The 25,433-nt window shown below is 38.7% G+C and overlaps 1 protein-coding gene across 3 annotated transcripts in view; it reads left to right on the forward strand.

The window, feature by feature from the left end:
* The window catches only part of LRBA (LPS responsive beige-like anchor protein), an 826,328-nt gene that overhangs the window by 797,500 nt on the left and 3,395 nt on the right, over positions 1–25,433 (forward strand). For all 3 annotated transcript variants that reach the window (XM_082611157.1, XM_082611155.1, XM_082611156.1), the window contains exons 54-56: positions 15,419–15,520; positions 18,560–18,756; positions 23,171–23,322. In XM_082611157.1, the coding sequence (XP_082467283.1) occupies positions 15,419–15,520; positions 18,560–18,756; positions 23,171–23,322 (451 nt within the window). The remainder of the gene's footprint in view (positions 1–15,418; positions 15,521–18,559; positions 18,757–23,170; positions 23,323–25,433) is intronic.

Raw genomic sequence — 25,433 nt, forward strand, 5'->3', positions numbered from 1 at the left:
TGTGTAATAACATTTTGCAGTGAAGTTACCTATTTCATCATGGTGAAAGTGAAACTGAAGTATCAGGTAGTTTTAATTTCTTAGTTATAATTTAAGAAAGGTCTGGATAGCCTTGTTATTAACATTTTGTGACCATTGATAATTCAAATTCAAGCATGAAATCTCATTTTTCATGTTATCGGTTATTCTTATGATCTGAAAATGCTAGTTCTTCATTGATAATGGCTGTCGCCAAATAAAATAGAGGTGTTTCATTCACAAACAATAAGATACAACATAAAAGAGCAATCACATACTATCTTGTTTATTGAATTCATGTTTTAAAAGAGCAAAAACATTATAATTTCATGGAAACAAACCAGTCTTTAGAAAAAATATGCTTTCATTTACATATTAAAAGATAAAACAGGTCATAAAAGGCCAATATGGAATATTCAAATTGGCTCTTGGTTTTTCGGGTGGGAAATGAAAATGTTCACCAACAGCCTAAAACATCTTTATGAAACTCTGCTGAAGGCAGTAAAACAAAAAATGTGTAACCATTTAAAATTGTAACTCACAGAAGGCAAAAAAGGAAGCAGCTACCATTAAAACCAGTCGCACACAGCTGCAGAAAAGAAATGGCTTTAGAAAAACACATTAAGAAGTAGGAAAAAACAATTAAAGGGACCACCTGAAAAATGAGAATTTAATTAAAATGATTATGACAACACTGAAGAGTTCCTGCAAGAATAGCTTTAGATTTTTACTTCATAAGGTAGAGCATTTTAACTGCTCTTAAATATTTACAGTTTCTTAATTTAAAGCCAGTTGCAGTGTATCTGGTTAAGGACGGACCATGTTGTTCCTGGTTACTTGACTTGAATACTGTGGTACTTACTTCTATCCCTCAGTCCCAAATGATAAAACAGTCTGAATATGATTAAGTCCATCATATTTTGAGTTGACTTCTTAAAGTTATGCTTATTAAATGTATATTATTTGTATGAAAGTGAAACCTTCTAAAAAAATTTACTCAAGAGCCAGTACAGTTTTAAAAGAAGTATATGCAAAGTATTTTTATCAACGTTGTGTCTGCTTTGTATGTATTTTGTTTGGTGTGGTGGTGAATCAGAGTTTTTATTTTATGAACCTAATATGTATTTCTTTTTTTAATCAGAACAGGGGTAATTCCCTATACTAATAGAATATGAAAAGTAACTTTAAGGCTGTGATGCTATGGGTAATACAGTCTTTATAGTCAGATCAAACTTTAGTATGTGTGTCTATATGGGGAAGTAGTGTGTATCTCTCATATTTACACAACATCCCATTTTATATGTAATTACAATAATTTTAAATATGTAAATTTCAGGGATTTTTTTTTTTCACATTCTTTTGAGAAATACTTCGTGTTCTTTTCATTATGGAGTCTTACATTCTGCTCCTTCTTTCTGGCCTTTTAGGATGAGTGACTACTTTCAATTTCTTTTTGTTTTTGTTTCTATAAATTCAGTTATTGAGATTCACTAAATTATCTCAGACAAACCTAGATTTGACATAGGTAATAAGTATACCATTTTGTTATTTATGTGAAAATAGTTAGGAAGAGCTTTCTTTTGCTTTAAAATCGTGTGAGATGTTTCATGCACATATATCAATCTAAATGAAAAAAGATTTTTTTGTTTTTTTTTACTTCTTTGACCTAACCATGTTCTATATGTCATTACCAGTGGGTATGTTGAGAAGTAGCTAAAGGCTACTTCTGTAAACCTAGCTACACTTGTATGTAATTGTTGTTACATTTCAAAAATTTAAGTATATTTTAAAACTAGAAATATTCAGCTTTTCCAGAAGGGAGAAATATATATATATATATATGTTTAAATACCTTGTAACTCACCATAGAGATGGTTTTTACATGTATGACATTTTAAGAACTGAATCAAGTAGGACTGACCAAATCGTGGCGTTTAGAGTAAAACAAAGCTAAGTCCTAAGCTTTGCTGTGCTGTCTTGTCTATGAAATGAAGGCAACAGTAGTAACTGACTTCAGGTGTTATCAGCAGCCCAGAATGCTTAGAACAAATAAGTCACCACACAAACACCATCTTGCTGGCATTAGAGTATATATTATAATGTCCTTTTTTTCATAAAGCACTTCATCTATACCCTCATTGTCTGCAGTATGGTGGACAGTAACTCTTAGTAATGCTGGTAATGAAAAGGGGGAAGAAAAAGGAATAATGTAACGGCACATCTAGTAAAAACTTCAGAAAATTATAACGCATCCTGACTAAATTAAATTACCTTTCTCAAAGTGAACCTCGGCCTCTTCGGCCCTTTTATAATGTCTGATGTCCCAATTTAATTTTGCTTTAGCTTTGAAGGATGAATCTGGGAAAAAGACAGATAGGCACTTTTACATATAATGAGAATTTCCACACATTAGAATAGAAAGATGAACAAGCCAGTCTAAGCTTCTCAAACGAAAATGACAAACAAAAACAAAGACATGTTTACCGCGTGTGAACTGTTTTAAACATTCATGAGAGCTGGTTCGGATTTTATAAGTCTGTGGCTCACTGATGGCTCCATGACGCAGCCGCTGAAGTCACAGCTTTTCAGATGAGGAATTTTAGGTTATGCTTATTTCTGTGTTGTATCTCTTGGATGAAATAGAATTGACCTTTAAGAAATAGTCAGGCTTTTATATACGTAACGGCAGTGTGGTCTCTAAATGCGTACAACGCCTCAACTTAAATTTTTGAATTTAGACTTTTTTCTTGCTTGGAAGGAAAATGGGTAAATTTTTTAAAAACTAGGCTATTTCTTTTCCTGCATTTTATAGGTCTCATTCAAGTATTTAGCTTTTTTATTTTAAAAATCATGAGAATAAGCTAGTAATTTTACTTGTTAGTGTCATAAGCCTATGCCATTTTCTCCAAATCTAATATTAATGCTGTATGTAAATTTGTTAGCTTTAGTACTATTTTTTAAAAAATCATGTTATCCACTGTTAATAATAATAAGCACATTGCTCAGGTACAATCAGGCTAATTCAAACCGGATAAAACCTATATATAGTATAACTTGAGGTTTTTAAACGGATGCACATGTTTTATGAAATCTGCCTAGATTATGTAGCAAAAGCCTTATTTTCCTATATGACAGATAGTGTTTCATTTTTGACTCTATTGTCTTGTGATAGTTATCTTCTGTGGGATGCAGTTTTCTTAATGAGGAGAAAAATTAAGATAGGATTCCATTTAGTTGTAGATTTTTTAAATAAAATTAACCAAGAACATTTCAAAGAAAGACATTTTCTACATGGAAGCATCTCTCTCTTTGCCCTAGTACTCTGTGTGTTTTAGAACTGAATCTTGTCCACCAAAATGCTTTTCCTGGAATACTCATTTTTCTATCCAGACTGTACATTTCCAAATTTTGAAGAAAATGTTCCCTGATGCATTCAATTGACATTTAAATACTTTAAACTTTAAAAGGATCTTATAATCAAGGTGAAAATTTACAAAAGAGTTATTTATCCACTATTTTTATATTGTATTAATAGATCATAAACTTAAAATCAAATACCTATTAAGCACCTAAAAGTAAATGCTTATTAAGCATTTTTAGGTATCTGAGTAATTTTTTAAAAGCCACAGTTGATTAGCTTTAGAAGAAAATGGTCGCTGACTGTGAGGTGTTGCATAGATGCTGTGTAGTATTTCAGTAAAGTAGTTTTCCATTCTCGCGTTCTGTTTTTGATTTGATTGAAAGGTGGCATTTTTTTTTCCTCTTTGCAATCAGACATGCTAATCTATGTCAGCTTTCTCCTTTATGGGAATGGCGTCTACTGAAAAAAAAAAGTTTTTTTCATAACCAGATTCTGTTCTTTAAGAATATTTCAGCACCGTCAATTAGAAGGAAGGTTTTATTAACCATAAGGCTAGCACAAACAGACCACAGAGCTGTTTTGTAAAGTACTGTATGCCATAGCTGCCCTGCTTTTTCTCTGTCTAAAACTTCATTTTGTTATACTCTCATCAATCACTTAAGTCATTACCATAAATCCTACTGTTGTTAATTTTACTAGTATCACCCTAATGAGACATTCCTGCTATAATTAAAAATGAATTCTAACTTTAAGGCATTCTAAATTTTTTTTAATGAATTTAGAATGATCTTGCCATATGACCATAAATACCACTGATGTACATAACCTACTCATCAATTCTATAAGAAAAGTGGTATCACGGTACGTCCAGGTGTGACTTATTTACTGGTTGCCTCTGTGCACATGTGCTTATGCATATGTATATTTTTGTGCACATATTTAGGAATTATGTTCTTTTTATCGTAAAGCCTAATACGCTTTACTAAGCTACCGATAAATCCTTATTCTTTGTCTTGCCAAAAATATAGGTGGATGTAACCAAGCAGTATGACTCCCTGTAAGTAGGCGTCCTAGAGCACCATCTGCTGGATGCATTTGGGGACTTAATGTTGGTAAAATTGAAAATCAGTACTTGTTAAAACAGGTGTACTTTGTTTTTAATTGCCTGTGATGTATTATTTATGGTTCACAAATGTCAAGATATGTACATCTGTGTTGAACCATATGAGTTTGTAAAAGAAATAACTTTCTTCTTTTGCCCTGCACTAATCTGGATTTGGAATGTTATAATAAATGTTTTGTTTAAGGAAAAAGTAGACACAATATATACCTAATGAAACAAAGCATCACAGTTTGTCATGAAATAAACTCTTATTAATCGCAGGTCTTCAGTAAGCTACAGTTGGAGAAACTTGTTTAGATGATATTTTAACTTTAGTTTCCTTATGTTCACTAGATTCTGAATATGAAAGCAACGTTTGAAACAAATAGCTTTTTTATATCTGGGATATGACTCCATCTGATTCTTTGTCAAGAACATGAGTTCTTATATGTATCTCATCAAGAACTTTCCTTGTGGCCCTACTTTTGGTTTGCACTATTGCACTAAGATTGCCCTGTATTTTTCTTTTTTCCTTGAAGAATTCATCAAGCAGTGTTTGAAGCAATATGTTGGCAGTGTTCAAGTTCAGGTGACATTAAAACTATGTCTATGAAATTCTCCAGAAGGTCCAGGATGTTTAGTGCTCCATGATGTAATGCAGGCCCTCCCGTTTCAGCAAAACAACTCTGTATTTACTGCTTGTAACTAATAGTAGATGTGGTAAAAGGAATTATATTCATATGGCAAATGAATACAACCTTAATGTGCACCATATGCAGAGTGGTGGGGTGATGTGCCAATATATCACATTTATTTACCTTGTTTAGTTGCAGAAAAAAATGACTATACCATTCAGCCCATAGGCTCTGACCATATAAATATGGGAACAGAAGAACTGATGATTTATGCCCTCAAATTGGAACTGAGTATCTTCATATGTAGGCTTTAATAGTGCAGCATCAAAGAAAATTGTCTAATACTTTATGCTCAGATAGGAAATTTAATTTCGAACAATGGCTGGAATTAACCATTAGTTAGAAGGTACAAATTCTCTCTAGTCAACTAAGTATAGTCTCTCGAAGAAAATGGTAAATGTGTCTTCTTTCATTTAATTGAGACTGAATATACTCTGAAATTACAAGCTGCTTCCTCACCCGCCTTCCTTTTTTAAGCTTAAAATCGGGAGCCTTCTGCTTTTAGAATGTTGCATGTGAGAGAGAGAAAGAGTGAGAGGGAGATTACTGTAGAACTACTAAGGATTCGTTTAATGAAGACCTCCTGGAACAGCATGTTAGACTGACTTTACCATCTTCCAAAGAGTTTGCTTCTTTAGAGAAATTATATGACAACTTTGTGCATGTGTACCTCGTGTTGTACCTTAGATAGTCCTGAGAATTCATGAAAAGAGACCCATTTTTATATGAAACTAAGTATTAAATGCCTCTGATGATTTCTTTTACAGTTGCCCTGTTTTTAAAAGTAATTTTTTTTGCATTCAAAGAGGTTTGGTCAGACTTCATATTTTGGATTTGAAGTGTTTTTAGGTACGAAAAAAAAATCCTTAGAATTCTTTCTGCCTCTCCTAGCTGAGGTCTTCATGACCGTTGAGCTTTTTTGCTTTTTTTCTCATAGCTTGTAACTTTCCACAACTGAGAGATTGCTTTATTTCCTTAGGGTGAGCAGGGTCAGGATGTTTTTTTTTTAATTGAGATATAATTGACACATAACATTATATGAGTTTCAGGGGTACAACATCATGATTTGATATTTGTATATATTACAAAACGATCATCACACATAGTTACACACTTTTTTCCAATGCTGAAAACTTTTAGGATCTACTCTCTCAGCAACTTTCAAATATACAATACAGTATTATTAACTATAATCACCATGCTGTACATTACATCTCCAGGACTTATTCACAAGTGGGAGTTTGTACCTTTTGACCACCTTTGCCCATTTCACCCACTCCCTACCTCTGGCAAACACCTCTGGCAGTCTATTCTCTGTATCTATGAGTTTGGTGGGTTTTTTTTTTTTAATTCTACACGTAAGTGAGATCATAGAGTATTTGTCTTTCTCTGTCTGACTTATTTCATGTAGCTTAATGCCCTTAAGGTCTATCCATGTTGTCACAAACGGCAGGATTTCCTTCTTTTTTTGTGGATGAATAATATTCCATCGTGTGTGTGTGTGTTTGTGTGTGTGTGTGTGTGTGTGTAGCATTTTGTTTATCCATTCATCTATCATCAGTGGACACTTAGGTTGTTTCCATGTCCATTGTCCATTGTGAATAATGTTCATTCACAATTGTGAATAATGTTGCAGTGAACATGGGGGGTGCAAATATCTTCTTGAATTAGTGTCTTCATTTCCCTCAGATAAATACCTAGAAGTGGAGTTACTGGATCATATGGTAGTTATATTTTTAATTTTTTGAGGAACTTCCATACTGTTTTCTGTAGTGTTTGCACTAATTTACATTCCCACCAACAGTGCACAGGGGTTCCCTTTTCTCCACTTTCTTATCAACACTGGTATTTCTTGTCCTTTTGATAAGAGCCATTCTAGCAGGTATGAGATGTATCTCATTGTGGTAAGCATTTCCCTGGTGGTAAGTGATGTTGAGTACCTTTTCCTGTACTTGTTAGCCATCCATATGTCTTCATTGTAAAAAATGTCTGTTCAGAGCCTCTGCCCATTTTTAAATTAGATTGTTCTTTTGATATTGAGTTACATGAATTTTTATGTTTTGGATATTAATCCGTTATCAGGGATATGATCTGTAAATATTTTCTCCCATTCCATAGGTTGCCTTTTCATTTAGTTCATGGTTTCCTTTGCTGTGCAGAAGCTTTTTAGCTTGATGTGATCCCACTTGTTTATTTTTTACTTTTGTTGCCTTTGCTTTTGGTGTCAAATCCAGGATGTTTCTAATAGCTAAAGATGTGAAAACCCTCTATACTTTTCACTAGTGGCTTACTTATGTATCTTTAACAAAGGAACCTTAAAAATGTTAAGGAGGACAAATTACAAAGAATTTTATGTGACTTGGGTATTTAGGACAGATAGATAAAAATAGTTATGTTTTCATTTTTCATATATTTTCATATTCATAAGAATGGTAATGTTACTTTTCAAAAATATGAACAAGATTTCCTTTCAACAACTTTTCTAAGTATCTGCATTCTTTTTTGGAGGCAGAGTTTTATAATGTTTATGTTTACTAGACACTCATAAGCAGCTACAGGAGCTATCAGTGAATTAGAGCCAAAAATAAGCCCGTCTGTGGGGAATTGGCAAGTGAAAAAGTCTCAAGAAAGTAGGATAAAAGAAGTACATTAGTTAAGTAAAGTTTGATATGTCCACACAACGAAAGACTGTACAGCCCTTAACGTATTATGCATTGTGATATTGACATGGAAGGATATGCTCTCTGTATTGTTAAGTGTAAAAGATCACCAAACTACATGTATAATATGATATATTTTAAGTGTCTGTGTCTGTGTGTGTATACCTTGTATGTATATTTACTATATACATATATTTAATATTACTATGTATATTTACGTATAGAAAAAAATCTGGAACGATAACCAGTAAATGTTAGCAATGGTTGTTTTTAGGTAATGGAATTTAGAGGCAGTTTTTCATTTTCTTCTTCATAATTTACTAAATTATATGAATGTTTTATAATGAGCCTGTATTATTTTGATAGTAAGAGACAATAAAGGTATTTTATTTGGGAGGAAAATACCTAATTATTGTAATGTACCTTCCCTTCCTGCTCTAGGCTTCATGCCCTAGTTGTATCAGAATTAAATGGATTGTCAGGGAAGGTTGGAAAGTCCAAGCAAAGGAGGAATGGGAGAAATCAAAGTATACTTTCTAGAAATGAAGGTATATTTTCTCCCTGACTGGAAACAGTAGTAATGAGAACCACCTCTAACTGGCATTTATGTGGCACAGGATCAGATATTATACTTTTGCTGGAGAGAGGGTCTGCGACAGAGGGTGGAACTACTGTACTGCTTGTATCACTGGATGATACTGATTGAGCGCTCACTACACACCAGGCCCTGCCCTAAACACTTCACGTACTAACTCGGTAACCCTCACCGTAGCCCTGGTGTTATCCTTGTTTTATAGGTGAGGCACAGAGAGGGTATTAGTATGCCTCTACTTTCTGCCCTGGGGTTTGAAGTCCCTAGGTCTTACTAGAACTATGAGAACTTGCCCAAGGGAGGTGCCACAGCTAGCAATGCTGTAGTCCGGATTCAAACCCAGGCACTCTAGGCCACAGACACCATTCTTTTTTTTTTTTTTTTTTTGCGGTACGCGGGCCTCTCACTGTTGTGGCCTCTCCCGTGGCGGAGCACAGGCTCCGGACGCGCAGGCTCAGCGGCCACGGCTCACGGACCCAGCCGCTCCACGGCATGTGGGATCTTCCCAGACTGGGGCACAGACCCGTGTCCCCTGCATCGGCAGGCGGACTCTCAACCACTGCGCCACCAGGGAAGCCCCCAGAGACACCATTCTTAACCACTAAACTGTACAGCATTTTTAATTTGATTTCATTGGATCATCATCTGTAGAGAATTTGATACAACCTTGTCACTAAAGCCATCTTAGGATCTGCAAAGGACAATATAGAGATAATTTCGTTAGTACTGAGTTCTTAAGACAGTATATGTCATGATAGGATTTTGTACTTTTTAAATATTATTACACATGTTAGGGTTATACTTTAAGTATACAACTGTTGGTATATACTCACACAAACCCATTTTCCAATGTAGTCTTAGAAGATGATTCCATTGTCATAAACTTACGTATATATGTTTAAGTTTATATATATAAGTTTATATGAGATATATTGATATATATATCATAGAAGAGGAGAAGGGTTATAAATCAAGAACTTAGTGTTACTGTTTTTTGTACCAATATTGTATTGTCTTGCATTAATAATTCTAACAGTATTTACAAAAGGAAGCTACCAAATTTTACTGTTGGTTGTCACATCCTAAATGCAGCTATGGCTTGTTTTCTGTAGTGTATATGTTTAACCAAATCAACACTTTTTCACCAAAAAGGCCATAATGAAAGGAGAGGAGAGGGAAGAGTTGGTAGAGATGGAATAAATAGAACAAACTCAAATAATTTCTCTTTGTATAATTAAAATGTAGTGTTATAATTCCCATTGAAAACTTAGGAAGTTCGTGGAAAGATTTAAGAAACATTTAACAACTAACCTCATTTCTGCTTCAGAAAAGCCATTTCCTCTCTCAATTTACCATTATGGTGTGAGCCACATGAGAAACTTTAGTATTCAATTTTCATATGAATTTTTTTGTTGATGAATGTTTACAGTAATCAAATGTAATTAAAGTGGAACAGAAGGCATGTGCAAAACAAAAGTATCCAGCTTTAGGAAATGGCTGGCATGTATAAGACCTAGATTTTCTTAAATCTATATATACTTAATAACTTCATTATATATTTAGGTCCTTAAACAAACTTACATTTTCTTTCAAAATGAGTACTCTATTGAAATGATTTTCTTTTTTGTTTTTTATGTCTCTAAGAGGTCAGATGGTATTAGATTTTACTAACGTGGAAAATTATATGGGTTGTTTTTATTTTAGGACTCCATTAATTGATGGTAAATACTCATTTTATATAAAAATTAAGTTGTAATAAATAGTTTGGACTTCAGTACGGCTTTTTGACCTTTCCAGTAATAGGTACTTACAATTATAATTAGCAGGCTTATAGTAAGGTCAACACAACCTGATCCAATGACAATTTAAAATCAGACCATCTACAAATACGAGGTCTTATTTCATTCCCCTCCTTGTTTCCACAGTGCATTGCACATAATCCATACCCAGTACATGTTATGTAGTGAAGGAGTGAAGGAATGAATGAGTAGACAAATGGGAAATGTTAACTTCTGTCCCAAGAGTCATCTAAACTAGGTATTCATTGGAAGAGCTAGTTTTATGTCTAGAAAACTAAGACTAGGGAAGTGTTGAACTGCCCTGCATTTCACGATAGATGATATGAAAAAGGTAAATGAATGCAGGGGATTCTCTCTCTGCTAATCCCAACATATTTAAACTGCTAATGAGAACTCTGCAGTGCCTTTGTAAAGTAAGTTAATTTTCATGAAGACTGAGGAGATGGTGCCAAAAATACCAAGAGCTTTATTCATTTTTAAAAATGTAACTCAGAGTTTGCCAGAAATACGTGTCAGGTCCATTTTTACCTAGCTTTTAATCCCCTTTGCCTTAATGGAGACAGATCTTTTGAAATATTTCTCTCATTGGATATTTATGAACAGATACTAGAGGAATTACTGTCTCCTCCTTCTCTTCTTTCAGGGCGTAGTCCATCTGATGGAGAAATACACTGAGTGTTACGAGGCCACCAAAGAAACACATTTAAAAGCAGCATATGTTATTCTGCCTCATGGTGTAAAACATTTCACGTAATATTTTAAAACATAAGTCCAATATAAATGCTAAGTGGGTATTCGTCCTGGTATTCGTGGCAGGATTTGGACTGTCTTTAATCTCCTTTGACTTGTTCATCTTCCTTTAAGGCCATCCATAAAGATGCACTGAGTATCCTTTTCAGCCTTTGGTTAGGATTTGCATCAGTAGTCATAAACCTGCTCTCCGGACAAAGACACCCTTTCCTTTGAAGTAATTGCTCAAGCTTTTCAAAGCAGTCCAAGAAGTCTATCCTCTTTCTCTTTTTATTTTTCCTTAAGAAGAGTTTGAAGTGTAGTCCCTTAAACTAGCAGCAAGATAAATTTTTCTCTTCAGCTTTATTGAGAGCCATGACGGTTTTTCAAGCAGTGCGACTTGAAAGGTTCTTGAGGGAATGTGCTCTGCTTTAGGATCTAGCTGTTGGTAGATGCTACTGTGTCAGAAAGCAAAAGTCAAGACGTTTTGTATCCATTAACCACTGCAAGTTTGTATCAAAGAAGTAACCTGATATTTCTCAGAAGACTTTTTCCCCTGCTCCTTACTCAGTTTAGAGACTTCAGTGAGAGATGGCCATAGCTTTGGGGTCTTTGAAAAAGTGATACATGGCCAGTATTGTCTTATGTGAGCTGATTCCCCCCCTAGGTATTAACTCTGTGGGTTGACAGGTAGTTGGGAGGGGCAGATTTAGATGGGTGCTGCAGTCAGAATGTTATATGGTTCCCAGATTTTGTTTCTAGGCTTTGCAAACAAATATACACAGACACATATGTATATCGTTATTGGTATGTGGGATGTTATTGCTGGGTTGCAGGATGACGTATAAGGATGTAACTATGGAGAAATAAATCGATTCTGTGAGCCACATATGAAGCCTGTGTTCCGCCTCCCATCAACCCTCCTACCCTTCATAATTTCATTCCAAAGGGGTTCCCAAAATATCTGTGGAACTTATTAGTTTGGACCTGTTGGATTTAAATCCCATATCATAGAATTCTATTTTCTGGAGTGAACTTTTAATACATAAAACATTTGGTTTATTGAAACTTATAAACATCCAAGTATTTGTTTTGAACAGATTTTTTAATGAGAAAATGTAAAGAACACCCAATCTGCACTGCATATAATAAAGGGAATGCAAACTTTAGTCTTTAAACAAGACTGGAAATGGCTTTTCTTAGAGAAAATGATCTCTCTCCTCATATTGTTGTATGTGGATTTTTAGAGGCCATTAATGTGCGTTTCCTAAAGGGGAGGAAAGTTCAGTAGCAGGGTCTTTTTTACTAGAAATCTAGTGAGTGTTTGTGAAACCAGTAGAACCCAATGATCACAAGTTTATCCTTATGCTTTCAATTTGTTTTTTTCTCTTTCCTTTCCTTCCCTTCCCTTTCCTTTCTGCTTTCTCCTCCCACCCCCCCATATTTCCTTAATTGTCTAACCTGCTTCCTGGTTTAGAAAACATTTTGCCAAACTTTGAAGCCAGAGTCCTAGCATTGAACAGGCCTTTATTTAGAGATCAGGCCCTAGGAAAAGGAAAATCTCTTTTCAGTTTTGAAATTACACAGCATGTACATGTGTCTTCTGATTTGTGGAGGGGCAAATGTTTGGTACAGTGTAGATTACTGGAAAATATTATTTTGTAAGTAAAGCATACTTATAAAAATCTTAATTATGAGTTTACAAAAAAGAATGCTTATATCTTAATTCACTTTATGGGGTAAACTGTGAGGCTTCCTAAACTCTAACTTTATAGTCATAGAAAATTCTCAGTATTGCAACTGTTTTACATTAAAGAAAGAAATCCAGTTGACAGCAATCTTCTCACTTCCTCCCCATGTCCCTGAGAAAATATTCTTAGATCTAGAAAACAAAAAATTAGCATTGGCATGCTTAAGTGACAACGTCCTCTGTGTCCCCACTATCCATCTGTCCTTCGTTTACTTTGGCTTACACTTAGATTGCTTTCAGTTGTCATCAGTTTTCTTTCAGACCCTTATTTTCCACTGAGGAATTCCAAGACAATTCAAGTTAAAACACAAATCTTGTTCCCCATAAAATGGTACCTTATGAAAACAAAAAAGGAACAATCACACTGAAAATATATTCCTTAGATCTTAATGATTTTCATTCTTGATTTTTAAAAAGTTGCCAACAGGTATAATTAGACATTTCAAAAATAACATTGTATGGTATTTTCGTGGAATATAGAGCATCTTGGGATGGGGGATGGGGGGACCATGAATCGGGGCTGAAGTATTGGTAACTTTTAAAAATATTTCTATTTTTTGTGGCAAGACTTATCTCCAGAAGAAAGTTAAGTAGTTCAGATAGGTTTGTAATATTTGCTTCTTTTCTTAACAAATTTACCAAATTTGTATGCTTTTTAAGGGAAAAAAATAGCTGCTATTGTAACAAATGCTTTCTGGTTTGGAAAATATCAAGTAAACTTTGTATTAAGGTGGGTTTCTCTCCCCAAAGAAGTTTTAAAAGTGAATCAAATGAAACCAAGCCCCTTGTTCTACTTATCCCCTGGCCTTTTACTATGCCATTTGAGGCCTCCCTTGGTCACCAAGCACGCAAGCCAGTTTCTGAGTCTGACTGCACATAGCATGGCCAACGTGGAACAGAGTTCGATATGATGCCTTATCACCCACGTCTCACTCAGAAGTACCTAGAGTCACCAAGAGTGAGGAAGGACACTGTGGGGACACCGCTGTGCATCACGCACTCCAATAAACGCCTTGTAACGATTACGTGAGACGACCAGACATGAAGTAACTGCAGGCTCTGGACGCAGTGGGGCCAGAAGCACAGAGGCCAGGCCCTGTCTGCACAGTAGGGGCCCCTCCCCTGGTCTGCACGTTCAATAAACCCCACTTTCCTCTTCCCCTCCCCACCCGCCAGGAAAACATAGGCATGTACAGAAGTTTGCATGACATTTCAAAGAACACACTGACCCTCATAAAAACCACCAATTAATTTCTGTGACCGGCAGCATTTGCCTTTCCAAGGACAGTAGGTTTCTGCTGCCTTTTCCCTGATCTGCCAGATCTCTCTCCTCAGGGTAGGTGACTGTTCCAAGGATAGCCAAGGGTATGGGGTTAGGATGACAAGTTCTTTCCCACAGAGTTCCACAGCTGGTAGTAGGGACCTGTTTTCTGGGCACAGGTGCCCCTGTGGATCACACAGTGCCATTTGTCAATCTTACTCTAAAAGCAGTCCTAATCAAGGAAATCTTAGAGTGCCGGCAGAGTCCTGCTCATTAGTCCACTTCATGAAGGCATTTTGTGTCCTTGTCCCCAGAGACCATCAAAGTAAAGGACTAGGGCTTCCCTGGTGGCGCAGTGGTTGAGGGACCGCCTGCCGATTCAGGGGACACAGGTTCGTGCCCCGGTCCGGGAAGATCCCACATGCCGCGGAGCGGCTGGGCCCATGAGCCATGGCCGCTGAGCCTGCACGTCCGGAGCCTGTGCTCCACAATGGGAGAGGCCACAACAGTGAGAGGCCTGCATACCATAAAAAAAAAAAAAAAGTAGAGGACTGGTTTGTCTTAAAATAGTGTTCTCCAGGCTAAATATGGAATTCAGTTTCCCCTGTGGCTTGGCACGAAGCCCGGCACAGGTGGAGCCCGTTGCGTCGGCCCCTCGTGGGCGGCCTCCACAGCCAACCACAGCGTTCCTTTTAGTTTGGGACGGAAGTACAGGATGACTTCTCCTACCTGTGAAGACGTTTTGAAACATCGTCCATTATTTGGGTAGTCCTTTCCTGTCCCACCTTCACCCTCCTCCCCTACTGTTCAGTCACTATCAGTAGAATTACAGTTAATATTAATAGTTTTACTCCCCCTCTGTTCTTTGAATGAACCATGGAGAATTATACTCTGTAAGATTTTATATCAGGATGACACATAAGCTTGGGAAAGACAATAGGTATTTAAGAGAGGGGCTGCTTTGAGTATCATGAATCCTGGTTCAGACCATCTTCATCATGACAGGGGTCTCACTGGCCCAGAGGAGGGCTGGGTGACGGGGCGGAGAGGAGGAGGCCGCCTTTCTTTGAAATGTGAATTAAGCCACAGTCCCTACCTTTATAATCATCCATACAAAAATCATTTAATCAAAGGACTCATATTTGTATTTGCAAAGTATCTGAGGCAGTTTATAATACAGATTTTGTCTTAGTTTTGTTCTGTTTTAAACTATTGTTGCTTGATAATCACATAAGGCTTAGAAATTCAGCAACATGTGTTCCTCAAGCTATAGCAGATAGTTTGTACCTACTCCTAAAACAGGATTTGGGGACAAATTCCCAAACTATAATTTAAAGATTTAAGCATTATGGGAATCAGGAACAAATGATTGATGATTTAATCTGAGTAGAGGGAGGTCATCCCCTGCATGAACTTGAATTGATTTGTTCGTTTAATCTTTTTTCCTTAAGGTGAGACCACCACTCCTCGGGCCATCTTGACAGGCCATGACTCTGAGATCACTTGTGCTGTCGTCTGCGCTGAGCTCGGCCTCGTGTTAAGCGGTTCTAAAGGTAAATCTGTGGGGCCTTCAAAAAATGGATGCATTTTTTTGGTGTCTTCTCATAACACATTACCAAAGGTGAATTTGGTGCCTTTTTCTCTAAAGCTGTGCTATCTGTGACAGTGACTGTTAGCTCCATGGGACTGTTCACCTCAACTGAAACGAAATAACATTTAAAATTCAGCTCCCTGGTGGCACTAGCCACATTGCAGGGGCTCAGTATGCACCTACGACTAGTGGCTACCGTATTGGACGGCCCAGAAAGGGAACATTTCCATCACTGCCGGAAGTCCTGTTTCACAGCGTTGCTCTAAAGGGTGAGGCGAGAACAAGGACAGTCTTAGTGTATTTGTTTATCCTTCTGGACTCTGACTGGGCTGGGTTCCACCTCACACCTGAACGGGAACTCCTGATCCAGTCTGTTCTACTTTCCAAATCTCTGAACTAGGCAGGGGCCAGGATGGCACTGAGAACGGGGTGGAAAGATTCTTCAGCTGGTTGGCCTGGAGGTCTGTCCCTCAGCATCATCACATATTTAGGCCGAAGATATTCAGCTAGCTTTCTAAGAGCGCACACGACAAATCAGGATCTGACCCGGAGCACAGCTGTCTCCAGTGCATTGCTTATTCAGCTGTAATAGTCTCTTCATCTCTCTGTCTCTCTGCCCTGAACTGAGCTCTGAACACAAAAGAGGACTGTAATCACCTATCTCTTAGGCTTATCTGAGGGAGAAGCGTAGAGCTTTTGAGTCACCGTATCTGTGTCTTGAACTATGATACTTTGTCTAGCTAACGAGACTTATTAAAGAGTCAAATGTTGGTGTTTAAAAATTCAGTTGGTCAAAACAATGAAATAGTAACAATGATAGCAAGAATTCTATAACTACTGGATGTTTTTCCCTTATACCCAATGATTTCATTTATCCTGAGCTTACATGAGTTCCTGGACTGTATGTGATCCAAATTGGACACATGTAAAATGAACCTGTCATATTACAGGCTGTCCTCATGTTGCACGGTGGTACGGCACCATAAAAATGACCATGCAAGATGAAACCATGCAAAGATATTAAAAATCAATAATTTCAGTGGGAAATATTATGAAAAATAATGGGAAATTTTATGATTGTTCCATGGCCTTTAAAATTTTTTATCAAAACATTAAACATTCTCTTGTTCACTTTTATACATATATGCATACATACACATATGTATGGACATGAAAAAACTAGTAAAACGCACATTTAGTACACTAATTTGAGACATTAGAAACATTAAGAATGAAAGTATTTTATTTCTTTGTGAAAAAAGACATCAAGAGTACTTGGAAGGTGCTTGCCCCCGTCGCTCCGTGTAACTTAAGATAAGGAGTGAGAACCGTCTCTGTGCCTTGACCAGTTGTCCACCTCCTTCCTAGGTTTGGATCAGCTTCCAACAGTTTATCTTCTGTGCTTTCAGTGTCATGAAATATCTCCTAGGTTTCCTTTAACGTGGAGATTTTTGCTGACATCACTTCTGGGACGTCCTCATGGTTGTTATACACTTTCCGTAAGTTCTACAGAACTTATGTCAGTAAGATCACCTTCACTCACTTCCTCTGGCTGCATCTGTAGCGATGTCAGCACTCCCACGGTCAGCTCTATCTTCTATAAGTCCGTTTACGTTGGCTTCGTCACTTCTCATTTCCTTACTTCAGATCCATCTTTCTTGGCCACTACCCTCTTTTGATTATCCATTCGTGTAAAATGTCATGCAGTTCCGTCGCTGGGAGACAAGGAGGCAACACAACTACAGAGTTTGCTGTCTGTGCATGAGCTGAGTCACAGACGTGCAGTGACCATTCACTAACAGACTTTGAAAGAAGTGATGGGGTTGGTCACCCATCATGATGCACAACACCTGTTATTTATAGTGATGTGTGGACTGACAAGCTGACCATGAAGTGTGTACCTTATGCAGGTCCTGTGATAACTGAAATCTGACCTGTGGCATTGAGGGACTGGGGTCATTTAGAGTGACAACTGAAATTCATGCATGCGGGAACTGTGCAAAGACTGCTTTATGTATTTATGTCGAGAACACTAAAAACCTATCAACTCCCTGAGTGGTCAAGAAAAAGCCGAGAGACACGTTTTAGTGGTCACGTGGAGAACACGTGATGATTCCATGTAGCCACGAGAAATTTAGCCCGGAGAGGAGCAGGGCATATAGTCTAATTACCCCTTTTGTCCAACTCAGACATTTCTTAGAACTTACTCATCACACGAGCAGTTTGGGTTTCCTGCTCCTCTTTTGCTTTTCACGTAGGAGGCACTCAGTAAAGATGCAGTTTCTCCATCCTTCTCAAGCATCTCAGCCTGGAGGTCAGCCCGGAGAGTGGGGAGCGGTGGATGCAAGCTGCTTGGTTTAGGGGACAGCAGGGGCGCAGACTTGTTTGCCAAGGAGGAGTGGCAGGAGGATCTCTGTATGAATTTCCCTGGGGGCTGGGGGGTGAGGAGGGGGACCACCAGGGACCTTCTTTCATCGCAAAGTAGCAATCAGTGGGAGGGAAGATGTTTTAGGCCTTCAGAAGTTGCCTTAATGAGTTCTCACCACACAGGCCCCAATGCTGCTACCATCGGGACCCTGTGTGCCTTACAGCAGCCGGTGTTTAAATGGACCGTGTGTGCCTTACAGCAGCCGGTGTTTAACTGAGGCCCAGCCTTCCTGGAAGCTCTTTTAGGATTTGTAATTTGTCCTGCTCCTTTCTGAATTCCTCCAGTTTTTATCATCCCTTGGCATAATGAATTTCATAAAGTAACTTCCTGCCTCTTGAGAAGTGAACTTGAACATGCATGACTCAGCTTTCTTCTTTCCCAAGTGGAAGGTGAGATTTAGCCAGCATGCAGATTTTACAAAATAACTGAAATCTCAGATATAATTTTTTAAGGCTTTCTACAACTGTGATAGGGTACTGGCATCCTGTTTCAACGGTGCTCAAGATTCAGGTCACATTTGTCTGTTCTTATTCAAAAACTTCATTTAGGCTTTTGTTTCTCCTGTTTTCTCAGAAGGACCATGTCTCATACATTCCATGAATGGAGACTTGTTAAGGACCTTGGAGGGTCCTGAAAACTGCCTGAAACCAAAACTCATTCAGGCTTCCAGAGAGGGTCACTGCATCATATTCTATGAAAATGGCTTTTTCTGTACATTCAGTGTGAATGGAAAACTCCAGGCCACCATGGAAACAGATGATAACATAAGGGTAAGTATACCTTACAGACTTTTCAACGTTCTGTGTTTTTACCTCAAAGTGTAAAGGCGAGTGAGGAGGCAGAGGGTTTGCCAAAGAAACCTCTGTGTTTAGTCACCAAGGGCCTCTCTTCCACCCCAAAAGAAAATCATCAGGTAGCACTTGGACAGGGCTTATCCCGTCCCAGCCCTGCCAACGGTACTGCTCAGCCCGAGGTCACTAAGTGAAGCCGGGGACGCTCCTTCAGCCATCCTGGGTGGCTTTCAGTGGCACTGCTCGTTGTTTTGTTGTTTGTCGTTTGTTCATCTAAGAAAGTTAACTGCACAGTGTTGTTTTCTGGGCATCAAAGCTAAAATAGTGCAATAGAGCAGCCCTAAAACCGGCTCTCTTTATACCCGAACAGGCTGCTGGCGGGAGTGGTAGGGATGATGATGATTTAGGATTAGCATCTAATGGCAGACTTGACTTCTTTGTGGGTAACACGACCCAGACGCACCAAGTTACGGAAGCTGTGCTTCAGATTATGACGTGAATCAGGCAGACGCGTTTCACTTCTGGTGTACAAGAGGTGGCGGCGCCGGTGGGCCTTCCAGGCTCTTCTTTCATTTTCAGGACAGGCTCCAGAAGTATTAGAGGTTGAAGAAAAGAGTAAGGACTGCTCTCGGAGAGGCTATTTTTTTTTTCTTTTCTTGTTTTTAATATTTATTTTATTCACTTAGTTTCTTTATTTTGGGGGCTGCATCGGGTCTTAGTTGCAGCACACAGGATCTTCGTTGCGGGATCTTCCATTGCGGCACACGGGCTTTCTCTCTCTAGTTGTGGTGTGAAGGTTTTTTTCCTCTCTTGTTGAGGCGTGCGGGCTTAGTTGCCCCGTGGCATGTGGGATCCCAGTTCCCCGACCAGGGATTGAACCCGCGTCCCCTGCATTGGAAGATGGATTCTTTACCACTGGACCAGCAGGGAAGTCCCTGAGGCTATTTTTTCAAGGTCCTTCTTTTCTCACCTCCGAACTCCTTGGTGCAGGTTAAGGTAAAATGAAACTGGTGTTCCTGTCATTTCCCGCGATGGGGGTGGAGGGCCATGTGGACTGAGCACAGTGAAGGGACCCAGGATGTGTTGGGGGTGGAAAGAAGGTTGCGGAGGCCTCGGCCCTCTGAGTGTGGTTTCAGCTAGTTCTGGCCACTATGCTTATTGTTACCCCTGACCTGGGGCGACTTAGGTGACATACGTTCTCCCAGTTTGCCGGATCTAGTCTGATCACCCCCTTCTCTCACATAAATATTGCGGTCAAGAAGTATTAAGGAACAGAGGCCCTGAATATAGATTACACTGATCAGACTAAGGGCACTTGCTGCTTCTGGATCCTAGGATGATTTCTCAGTTCAGTAAATGGCTTTCTTCTCTCTCCCGTTCTGTGAGTTTTCTCCAGTGCATTTTGACCGCCTCTGCCACGAAGGCTGCAAACAGAGATGCTCACACTCTGCTTTTATTTTTCCCTCCCTTCATTTAAACCAAGTACACGTTAGAGGATTTTCCTTTCCTCTTTCCTTTACGATAATAATGTTGATAATCTGTCACTTTGAGTTGCGATTATTTTGTCAGCTACACTAATAAATCTGTAAAGTAATTTGAAATCCCTTGCTGGCTAAAACAATTTCTGTGGCACTTCAGTTAGTACCAAAGGCTCTGGGAAGTTCCTCAAGGCAGCGGTCGGAGGCTTTCTGCAGACTGTTCGTACACACAGGGTTTTCCTCTCTGCCCTATGGCCGTTGTTTTTTTCCCTCTGTAATATTTCCCACTGGATTTTAGGCTTAAACAATCCATCGCCTTTTCCCCAGCACGCCTGCACTTTATCATACTAACTTTTAAGTGGCAACTGTGTGATTAAAGTGAGCTTGCGTGAAATGAGCACAGCCCATGCCCGGCTCCAGAGACCCACACTTTCACAGCTAACTGCCTTGGGAAGGGTGGAAGGAAATCACAGGCTTGGACTAAGAGACATCACAGAACAAAAGTCTCCACCTCCATCCTGCAGTCTGAGCCTGTATAAGGAAAGGAGACCATGGAAACAAATTAGTCATTAGCTCAGACCAGAAATGAAGTTTCTTTGAAATAGCAAGAACCCTGCAGGCAGGTGGCCTGGGGAACCTCTGCACTAATCAAGGCCTCCCACCTGTTTTTATTTAGATGCCAGATTGTGCAGTGGCATTTGGTTAACATATCAGAGCACATCAACTAGGCAATGTTTAGATGTCTTAATGAGTAACTTAAATTTAAGTGGGCAGCCTGTACAGAGCAGCAGAGTTATGTTATCCTAAACAAAGGATCACCCCCGTTTCACCCATGGGAACTCATTTATTTTGTTTTCCTGGGGAAGCTGTGTCTTAGGATATGATTGTCGCCAGCAGACTGCTGTGGCCTGCTGGTACCTCCTGGAAACTGGTGCACCTACGGTGTTGTCCGAGCACTCAGGAGTCCAGGGGCTGAGATTCACACGTCCCCAGGGCCCTCCTAAAATCTCTAGTCTCAGCCCAACCTGGATTGAGACTGGAGGAGGCGTATGAGAATTGAGAAGTACGTGAATGCTGGTTTGGGTGGGAGATAGGGTGCTATTCAGGAAATCCTACCCTGGCTGTTATTCTCAAGGAAATTTGACAAGTCTCTCATGAGAAAGGCCAGCAAAATATTTTTTAACCTTGGCAGGCACCTGGTTTAATAAAATGTTTTAGGTGCTGATACACGTATAGTCCTAAAAGTCCAGGTTTTATTTATTTCACCTCAGAACTAGGAGTAGGGATTCTTTAGGACAAAGAGTTAAAGATTAATGGTTTTAATTTATGTTTTAATATAGCACTTATCCAGTAAAAAGCCTCAAGTATAAAACTCAAGTGAACCACAACCGTAAGGTTAATGGATTTTCATCAGCTGAATTTTATAAGTGTAGCAAATAATTATTTGTTGTAGTCTTCATTGCATTTCCCAGATAAGCCCCTAGAGATTGATGTTTGTGAAATGAATGGGGGAAAAGGATATTGGTTTTCACTTATATTGAAAAATCTTACTATGGGTATTTGGTTAAAATTTAGAGAATGCTTCTTACATGAAAGTGTCTTCCACCCACAGGTTTTGATTTCTTAGATGTATTTTTGTGTTCTTGAGAATAAGCTGTATTTGAGACCTCTGAAAGTTGGCATTTACTTGAGTGTGAATTGAATGGCTATGAAACATTTCTATAATGTAAAAAAAAATTTTTGTCAAAGGGTAAAGACTTAAGGCAACTATACTAAAACTCTGAGTACAGAACAGTATAAATATATTCTTCAGAAGGTAGATAGTTTCTTTCTGGCCTCCTAGTACAATTTGGATTCCCACATTCACTGTATCCAGGTGGACATAAGATTACAGGTATTTGCAGTAACTTTTAGAACTCCCCATGTCACCCAGCTAAAGAAAGGAAATGTGTATGTTAATAAACCGGGAAAGGAAGGTTTGGAGGGAAGGGGCCAGGAGGAGAGGACGGGGCAGTAGGAGGAGGGACCTTGTATATCAGGAGCTGGCACACTTTCTCAGTTAAAAAAAAAAAAAAGTAGCCAGAAATGAATGGATGTGCCTTTGTTCCAATTACGCTTATTTATGGGCACTGAAATTTGGAATTCATATAATTTTCACGTGTCATGAAATATTCTTTTGATTTTTTTTCAACCAGGAAGAAAAGGTAAAAAGTCATAAAAAAGAAAGAAAGAAAGTGGCCTGCCTTTGGTAGGTTTGACAGGACTGAAGAGCAAATAACGTGTCTGTCCTTTGAGTTCAGCACTGGCAGGAAGCAGTCAGTCCTGGGGCAAGAAGAAAATGCTTAAACTGGGTTTAATCACCCTGGGAGTCACGGTTCCCTACCAAGTTGTCTTCCCACCTGCTGTAAACTTCCAGCAGGCCTAGTGAAGGTGCTCAAGCTGTAGGTGGTCTCCTGTGGGGCTGAGCCCCACAGGCAGCAGTGTTTCATCAGTGATATGAGGTCAGCTAGCACTGTCTGCCCAGCCTTGGTACAAAACAGGCTTAGCATGACCACAGTGCAATGGAGAGACGCCAGGAAGCGCTTCAGTTTACAGTGCTGGTCCCCATCCACAACACGGACCATTTAATTAGTAGTCATAGAATTGGAAGAGTTTGCCACCTCATCCTTAAAAAGCAGAAATTTAAAACACTCAAAAACTCAAGCATTGCCTAACTTTGCCCATTTGACTTTTGAAAAATAGCAAAAGTCTCCTATGACTCATGATTTCCTGAAAACTCCTCAGGAACACATACACACCCTGTCCCTTTGTGGCTCCAGTAGCCGGCTGGCATCATGTCGAATTAATCAGAGATGCAGTGAGGGCCCAAGTTTTCCGAGAGCCGTGTCTCTACTGAATGTTGCTGTGTCTCACAGGCTATGCAGCTGAGCCGGGACGGGCAGTACCTGCTCACCGGAGGAGACAAAGGTGTGGTCATGGTCTGGCAGGTGTCTGACCTCAAGCAGCTCTTCGCCTATCCAGGCTGTGACGCCGGGATCCGGGCCATGGCACTGTCTTACGACCAGAGGTAACACTGGAATTGTGGTCTATACTGGTGGCATTAAAAACTGGCGAGGGAATGTATGTAAATGGGCTGATGGATGGGCTGGGTTGTGAGGGTCACCTGTGCAATCAAAAAAGCTGATGAATATTGGGGTTTCCAAGATACTTTTTAAAAAGCATGATTTTGTTTGATGGCATTGCCAATCTTGGACAAAGGCTGAATTCTCTAGGAATAGACAGGATTTAAGTAACAAAGCCTCCAGTTATATTGCTGTAAAGCTTTTTATGTTAAAGTACCTTTTTTCTTAAACAAACTTTCATGTGAGATGCCTGTATGTCTGTCCATAATGATTGCAGTGAGAAATCTGGCTTATTTCCTAAAACCTTCATTTTGGGGAGATAATCTTTACCTGGCATCTTATTTCTTTTTAATATACAGTCTCTCATTTTAGTTAACTTCTTTTACTGTGATAACATATACATAAAATTTACTATTTAAACCTTTTTTGGGGGTGCATAATTCAGTGGCATTAAGTATATTCACATTGTTGTACAACTATCTCCGCTACTCATTTCCAGAACTTTTTCATCATTCCATCTCATAGTGTCCTTTGATGTGCAAAAGCCTTTAATTTTGATGAAGTCTCATTTATCTGTTTTTTTCTGTTGTTGCCTGTGCTTTCGGGGTTATATCCAAGAAATCACTGCAAAATTCAGTGTCATGAAGTGCTTCCTCTATATTTTCTCCTGAGAATTTTATAGTTTTAACTCATATTTAGTTTTTGATCCATTTTGAATTAACGTTTGTTTATATATGATGGTCATAAGGGTCCAACTTCATTCTTTTGCATGTGGATATCAGTTTTCTCAGCACTGTTTGTTGAAAAAGACTGTTCCTATACATGAGAGATTATTTCTGGACTGTCTGTTTTATTCTGTTGGTCTATATGTCTCTCTCTAAGCCAGTACCACTGTTTTGGTTACTGTAGCTTTACAGTAAGTTTAGAAATCAGGAAGTATGAGACATCCAATTTTGTTGTTCTTTTTGGAGATTGTTTTGGCTATTCAGGCTCCCTTGAGATTCCATGTGAATTTTAAGATGTTTTTTTCCCTATTTTTGCAAAAACAATTGAGATTCTGATAAGAATTAGGTTGAATCTGCAGACGGCTTTGGCTAATGCTGTCGTCTTAACAATATTGAGTGTTCCGACCCATGAACACAGATTGTCTTTCCATTTATTTATGTTGTCTTTCATTTCTTTCAGCGATATTTTCTGGTTTTCAACATGCAGGCCTTTTGCCCCCTTGGTTAAATTTGTTCCTGAGCATTTTATTTCTTGTTGTCATTGTTGTTGCTCTGATGGAATTGTTCACTGCTTGTATGTAGAAACACAACGTAGTTTTTGTATTGTTGATTTTGTATCCTGCAACTTTGCCAATAAGTTCATCAGTTCTAACAGTTTTTTTGTGTGTGGAATCTTTAGGATTTGCTACATAAAGATCATGTCACTTGCAATAGAGGTAATTTTACTTCTTCCTTTCCAATTTAGATGCCTTTTCTTTCTTTTCCTTGCCTAACTGCCCTGGCTAGGACTTTTCGTACTATATTGACTAAAAGTGGTGAAAGCAGGTATCCTCGTCTTGTTCCCAGTAAGGGGGAGAGCTTTCAGTATTCACCACTGAATGTGATGTTAGCTGGGAATTTTTCATAAATGCCCTTTATATCGTGTTGAGGCACTTTCCGTCTATTCATAGTTTCAGTGTTTTTATCATGAAAGGATGATGAAGTTAGTCAAATGCCTTCTCTCATGTGGGTTTCTTTTGTTGTTGTTCATTGTTGATGTGATATATTACAATTGATTTTTGAATGTTAGACCATCCTTATATTCCAAGAATAAATCCCACTTGGTCATGGTGTATAATCTTCTTAATATGCTACTGAATTTGGTTTGCTAGTGTTTGTCAAAGATTTTTGTATCAGTAATCATAAGGGATATGGTCTGTGATTTCTTTTCTTGTAATGTCTGTTTCACTTTGGTGTCAGGGTGTGTTGGCCTCATTGAATGACGTAAGAAATGTTCTCCTTAGTTTTTTAGAAGCATTTGAGTTGGTGTTAACCCTTCTTTAAATGTTTGA

The sequence above is a fragment of the Mesoplodon mirus genome, assembly GCF_964341445.2.
Source record: "Mesoplodon mirus genome assembly, chromosome: 2".
Lineage (NCBI taxonomy): Eukaryota > Metazoa > Chordata > Mammalia > Artiodactyla > Ziphiidae > Mesoplodon > Mesoplodon mirus.